Source organism: Spermophilus citellus (genome assembly GCF_964194105.1).
Source record: "Spermophilus citellus genome assembly, chromosome: 1".
Lineage (NCBI taxonomy): Eukaryota > Metazoa > Chordata > Mammalia > Rodentia > Sciuridae > Spermophilus > Spermophilus citellus.
The window spans coordinates 116,823,494-116,830,659 of record NC_138182.1 but is presented as its reverse complement, the minus strand read 5'-3'; the positions used below and the strand labels follow the sequence as shown (position 1 = coordinate 116,830,659).

At 40.8% G+C, this 7,166-nt stretch overlaps 1 protein-coding gene across 1 annotated transcript; it reads right to left on the bottom strand.

Moving 5' to 3' along the window:
- Positions 1-494: 494 nt before the first annotated feature.
- Positions 495-1,439, bottom strand: LOC308647620 (olfactory receptor 2T27-like; the record flags this gene model as incomplete). Its single annotated transcript, XM_081291879.1, has 1 exon — positions 495-1,439. One exon carries the CDS (start codon positions 1,437-1,439, stop codon positions 495-497), a length of 945 nt encoding a protein of 314 aa, XP_081148005.1.
- Between the last annotated feature and the right edge of the window lie 5,727 nt (positions 1,440-7,166).

The window sequence follows — 7,166 nt, the reverse complement described above, 5'->3', positions numbered from 1 at the left end:
GAATGTAAATCTTAACATAATCATATCATCTCAATGGCTAGCTGGCGTCACCTTACAACCAAAAGTGCCATGCATCATATTATTTGCTTGTGGCTCCTAACAATTTTGAAGTTGACTTACTAATGAGACCTGTAAATTGCACATCTTCTATCCCAGTACCTTACAGAGGGTGACTTTTCATAAGCTGTAATCACAGTTCTACTAATGCAGTCACATGCTTCTCTATGACAACATGGTTAGAACCAGAGCCTCCCTGTCTTCCTGTCAGCTGGGTAGTGCCACTGTCATCACACTGGCCAAGCTGTAGAGGGGTTCCTGCAGAGAAGCCCAGCATCCCTTTGGTGCCACACCTGACACTTCAGAATCTTCAGTGGCCCCTCACCTGCAGCCCTGACTCTGAGCATCTCTACTGGAGGCAGTCTAATGTTGGGTCAGTGCTCACATTTGGTCAATGCTCACGTTTGGTCAATACTCATGAAGCCCAGTCCTCATAGTCACGTTTTCCCACATGCTGAACACTTCCATAGGGATTTTCTTAGGGCTCCCACCACATCCTTATTTCGAAGACTATAGATCAAGGGGTTCAGCATTGGTGTCACAATGGTGTAGAAGACAGACACAACTTTATCTTGGCCTGGAGTATGGGAAGAGATTGGCCTCATGTACATGAAAATGATGGCGCCATAGTATAGGCTGACCACCACCAAGTGAGAGGAGCAGGTGGAGAAAGCTTTCTTCCTCCCCTTGGCAGAAGTCATGTGGATGATGGTGACCAGGATGAGTATGTAGGAGGCAAGGATGACGGAGAATGGGATGAGAAGCAGAATAATGGTACTGATCAACACCCCCGTCTCATATGCCAAGGTGTCCTCACAAGAGAGCTGCAGGACACCAGGGAGTTCACAGTAAAAATGATGGATTTCTCTGGGTCCACAGAGAGGGAACTTCATGGTGTAGACAGTGTGTACCAAGGCATTGAAAGCACCACTCACCCATGAGCTCAGTGCCATCTGCCTGCAGAGGGGCCAGTTCATGTGCAGCAAGTAGTGGAGAGGTTTACAGATGGCCACATATCGGTCATAGGACATGAGTCCCAAAAGGATGCACTCAGTTCCACCCAAGGCCAATCCCAGGAAGATTTGTGTTCCACAGCCAGACACAGAGATGGCAGTCTTGTGCAGAAGGAAGTCAGACATCATCTTGGGGACAATGGCAATTGTGAACAGGATGTCAATGAGAGAGAGCTGGCACAGGAAAAAGTACATAGGAGTGTGCAGAAGGGGGTCCACCAGGATCAGCAGGATCAGGAGGCTGTTTCCTGTCAGTGTGACGAAGAACATCATGGAGATGAGCACGAAGACACAGAAGTGAGCTGGTGTGTGCTGCAGCAGTCCCAGAAGAAGAAACTCAGCCACAGTGTGGTTCTCCAAACTTGTCATGCTTGGAAGCTCCACCAAGGTCATAGAAAATGCACCCAAGTGTAAACACTATTTTATGGTAAAGTTGGACTATTTGGAAATTGGCCCATCAAAACATTATTCATATTATATGTGACAGTTTCAGAAAAAATGGTGACTCCTGCCGGTGTAGGTTCATCCAATTATACTTGTCTAGTTTACTAAATGCTCCATCAGGTGAAGGCTTCAGTTGATTTTTCCATCTTTGGCTGTATTTTGAGCAAGGGCTTCTCGTGTAGGGCAGCTGAACGGAGGGGAGTCTGTCTGTGTCTCACCAGCACCTTGGGTGCAGACTGGCCAGTGAGTCAGAGCTGCTCCCATTGACTCCCTGAGCTCCCCCACTGCAGGATCCCCTCTGCATCATGACTGTCATGTCTGGAAGGAAGAAGAGTTCTGTAAGTGTTCTGGGCATGAAGACAGCACTGTAGACCTGAGTACAGGTGGGTTCCCTGTTGGTTCATGGACCATCCTAATGCTCCTAGATTGATTTTTTTGCAGATATTTTCCTCCCTGCTTGTAACTTACAGCATTTACACAGTCTCACTCACCTGAGGGACTGTTCACCCACCTTTAAGAACAAAAGAGGACATGGAGAATGTTCTTGGTGTTGAAGACAGGGCTTTCTCCATATGCCTGTCACCTTGGACACCTGTCTTCTGTGGTCTCACATGGTGATGTGCACTTGTGCCTCAAAGGGAAGGCTGTGCTCAGACTGGCAGAGCTGCTCACTGCAGAAGCCCAAGCTCCTCAGCCTTGTGAGCACACCCCTTGGAGGGGGGCCTGCAGCCTTCCCTTGCAGATAAGTCAGACCTTCTCTTTACAGTAAACCAAAAGGCTTTATCAAACTGGTGAAGTTTTATTAGGTCAGTCCACCTTTAAATACCATTGGATACCATTTACATTACTTTGTGAAGTAATAAATCTGTCTTCCAATAATCTGTGCATCTAAATTTCATAAACTTATCTTCTGGTTGTTTATACTGTGGGAAGTGTGGGAGATGCTAGTGAGGACTAAGTGGCAAATATATTCTCATGAAGAATTTTACCAGTGGGTTCCATAACCCAAGTGCATTTGTTTTAAAATATTTAATGAACAGCAGATGATCAGAACAGACACACCCTTCAACAGTAGGGCAATCAATGGGTACCTATTCTAATGATAGGTCTCATACACATAAAGCAGGAAAATAAAAAAGAATGCCAACAGGATTTACAAAAAGTAAGAAAAATAGCCAAATATCTGGACATTAATAAAATTCTAGGATGTTCTGTTGCCATCCATCCAAATGCTTTTTTCTTAGTGGAGTTTACAGTTTCCAATTAAACAGATTAAAAAAGAAAAGTATTAATGTAAAGCAAGTACCAGTCACGAGTCTCCTGCATAGGATAAATGCCTACGATAAATGACTCTTGGCATAGGTGTACCTCTCAGACATCTTCCCGACTGCCCTTGGGCTGTCCTGGTCTCTCATTGCACCCAGAGGCCTCTGAATCCTCCCAGCTGAAGCCAACCTCATCCCCCACCTGCCCACTGCTGCCCGACTGCTGATGAGGTTGCAGTCACTATCAAGCTCTTCCTGAGATTTGCTACATTATTATACTTCACGTTCTGATGCATGCCGCATGTATTTTTAGAGTTCTGGTTTCTACAACAGCATATGCTCATTAAACAGAGAATCTTTACATTTTATTCACTCATACAGATCAGACAGGATTAAATACATTTTAAATTGTACTTTGGTCTAGTATGAAACTTGAGTCAGCTTTACTTGTAAGTTTTTTTCTGCTAGTTATATATCTTGGAATGACTATTTGTATGTCTATATGGCTAGTTATATGTCTTGGAATAAAATATTTAATACAATCTAAGTCTCAGTTTTAACCATCAAAAATTGAGATTATTTTTAATTTAGCTCAAAATTTTCTACACATAAAGTTTGTTAGAAAATATATACACTTTTAAATTGTTAAATAATAGTTGGATTGATTTTATTGAATTATCTTCATAACACTTCTTTCTTCCTGATAACAAAGTCTGTTCTTCTGTTGTGATTAATTATCAGAACCATGTACCACTGTCCCATTTTTTAGACTTCCCACTCCCACCACTGTTCTCTCTGTGTCTCATGGGGACCCTGAGGAAATCTCCGCTCTGCACTGTCCAGGGATGTCTGCATGGTCACTGCGGGGCAGCCCATACAACACATATGGTCATTACAAAGCCAGGTTTTCTGCTGAATGTGACTCACACCTGTAATCTCACTGTCAGTTGTGGCCTCTGATTTGCAGTGAATTTGTGTTCTAGAATTGCACTTAGCAACAAAATGAGATTATTACCGCTAGCTGGAAAGAAAAAGCAATTTACACATGAACTTTTGAGGGCAGTAGCTGGGACAAAGTTCCAACAGACATGATGATCTTTGTATCCACTGTCATCGCCCTTTCCTATTGTTTGGACCAATTCTTGGAACTTGTTTATTTTATTTCTTCTTCAATTTCACTCTTATGTATACCCCTCTTTCACTCTCTGCTTTCTTCCTCTTTCTGTTTACAAAATTGCCTGATTTAATTTCAGAATTCATATAGAATTTTTTTAAGTAAGCAAATTAATCTTTATTAGCTTAAAAGGAAATGATCTTTAAGTTGCCTGCTCACATGGTATGAGAAAATTCCTAATGATAATGAGAAAGCTTGAAGATGTATTAATTGATCTAAATAATACCTGAGCCACATAACTTAACTTGTATGTTGAATGATGAATTATGGGTATAGCTGAGCATGTAGGAAAGTATCATAGAGACACAGTAAAATCAAAGGAAGAATTTCAAAAGATTTAATTTCAAAAAGGATGAGACAGGCTGGAGCCTATGGCACATGCTTGTAATCCCAGCAGCTTGAGAGGCTGAGGCAGGAGGATCACAAGTTCAAAGCCAGCCTTAGCAAAAGTGAGGTGATAAAAACTCAGTGAGACCCTTTCTTTTAATGAAATATAAGAGGGCTGGGGATATGGCTCAGTGGTTAAGTGTCCCTGAGTTCAATCCCTAGTACCGCCCAAAAAATACATAAATAAAAATAGGACATAGAAAGAAAACAATTAAGCAAAATGTAAGTGTGTTAATGGAAGACACCTAAGATTGGTTGTTTTCCCCAGGTGTGTAAATAGAGGAATGCACATGTGATTACACAACAATTTGGCACTGTGTTAATGCAATTTAAATAATTTTTGTAGCCCTTACAGATGAAGTCAATTAGGAAGATGTTTTTTTGATGAAATTCAACCATCCTCATTGTGAGATTTTACAAACAGAAGATTCTAAGCACCCAGCTATTGCACAGTGATGAGTTTCACATTGCTCGCTTAGAAAGGTCCATTTTATAGGTACTCACTTTTCTGCTGGTGAGTGGTTGATTCAAAATGACTAGGAAATGAACTGAATATGACCTTCCAGCTGGCCTGGGCAGGAGTGGGTGTCCAAGTGAAGGGATGGCCTCTGAGCATGGAGTGTCTTCCTTGTGCAGCTGTCCCCACTGACTCCAGGAACAAACATGTGGAGCCAAATAAAGCCATTCAAGGGTGTGTACATGAGCATTTTGTTCTCCCTTGATGACTGCATCATCTTGAATGATCTCAAGTGGGAATTTTACCCCAGGGAATGCTGTGTGCATAAACGGAGACAACTGTGGAATACTTCTAATTGCCTCGCCACCCTCATATCCCGGGAGAGGGAGTCTCAGGATCTAACCCATTTTGTGTGAAGCAAACAAATACAATATGTTACAGACATCCACACAATCCCATGTGGTGTGTTTTCATGGAACTCACAGCCACTCCCACTAGTGCAAGTAGATGACAACAGGGGACATATGCACAGTTACTGTGCTATCAGCAAATCTAAAACAACTCTCACAATGATACAACATCACTTCTGGTACCATTGTGATTATCATACACATTGTATGTAACAACTGGAATATGAAAGAAGCCCACTATAGAATGAAAAGTGGGCTTTGATCTGCATTATCCTATATACTTTTTTAAATGGCATTTGCTTATGAAGGGAGCAACTTGTTTGTGCTGTGGAGTAGCCCACATTCTGGATTCTGCTGATCCCTCCTCCATGTGCTCCCCATCAAGGCGCACTAACCCCATGCTGCCTAGGAATTACCCAAACAGAAGGAGAGGGAAATGCACACACATACTCATGTCCACATACAGTAAAGTACTGCCCTACCTGAGAGTGTGTTTCTTAGATAAGGGAGACACAAGGAGGCCCAAGGAGCAGAATGCAGGACCTGGACTTGGTGTGTGTAAATTTAGAAAGATGAAGTACTAGAAGTTACACAGCATGTTGTTAACAGGCACACCATGTCCAAGGAGAGCCAAATGAGATAGGAGAAGAAGAAAATCATATGCTCCAACTCACACCCAACCCCCAAATAAATCCCACTTATACTAAGTACAATAGCTTACATAGTGAAAATAAACAAAAAATAGGAAAAAATCGATTTTTTGTTTTATATTCTTATTTTCCCTAAGGAGAAAGGCTACCTTTCTTAACAGTACACCAAGAGGTTAATTATTTAAAAAACAGGTAAATTATTTAAATTCATATTACAGCTAAGATATGTAGATGATTTATGAAATTATATGCTTTCTAAAACAAATAGAGAAATAATCTTCTTGAAATATTTCAGAATAAACACACAATTATATACTAATTAAATGTTCTTAAAAATTTAATATGAAAATGCTAACCATCTTTGTTTAATCATTCTATATTATTCACATGCATTGAATCATCCCACTGTGTCCATAGTATGTGCAATTGAAATAATAATGAATAATAAAAATTAAAAGAAATTAAAAAATGTATATGGCAAAAAATATGTATTCAAAATTTATATGAAAGTGTACTCAAAAAGTATAAATTAATGAATCAGCACAATTGCAAGAAATCCCAAAAGAGGCACAATGTGTACTGATTAATTGAGGGAAATTCATTTAATCTCACCAATTATTAAATTTAAAATGAGAATAAAATACTATCACATTGCCAAATGCTTTAGTGTATACCAGAAGATGTGACATCCCTCCTCTGTGGCCAAAGCATCCTGGAACACTGATTAGGCTTTCTAGTGATGTAGTTTCAATTTGCAAATGACATTAGCACATCAAGCAACATTGACACTGCTGTGTCCATCCCAGCAGGGTGCCCAATAACCAAGAAATAGAAGCAACCTCAGTGTCCATCAGTTGAGGAATGGAGAGAGGAAATGTGTTCAGACACACAAAAGACACACCATCAGACATAGACACATGTGATTCTGTTATTCATGACAACACAGATGGAACTAAAGATCACTCTGTGACATGAAATCAGCTGGGGACAGAAAAATAAGGGTCCATGCTCTCACTCGGATGTGGAAAAATAATTATCTCATAGGTGAGTGGGAGAGTGGTCACCAGGAGGTGGGGCATAAGGAGGTAAGGAGAGATGGGGAAAGCAGATCACTGGTGACTAAGTTATAGTTACAGGAGAAGGAATTCTGGTGTGCTATTGCACAGTAGGGTGACAAAGGTGACATGATGCATTGCACATTTCAGAAAACTAGAAGAAAGGATTTAGAAAGTACTCATCATAAAGAAGTGAGAAATGCTTCAGGAGATAGACATGTTCTGGCTGATTTAAAGATTTCACAATGTAGTCA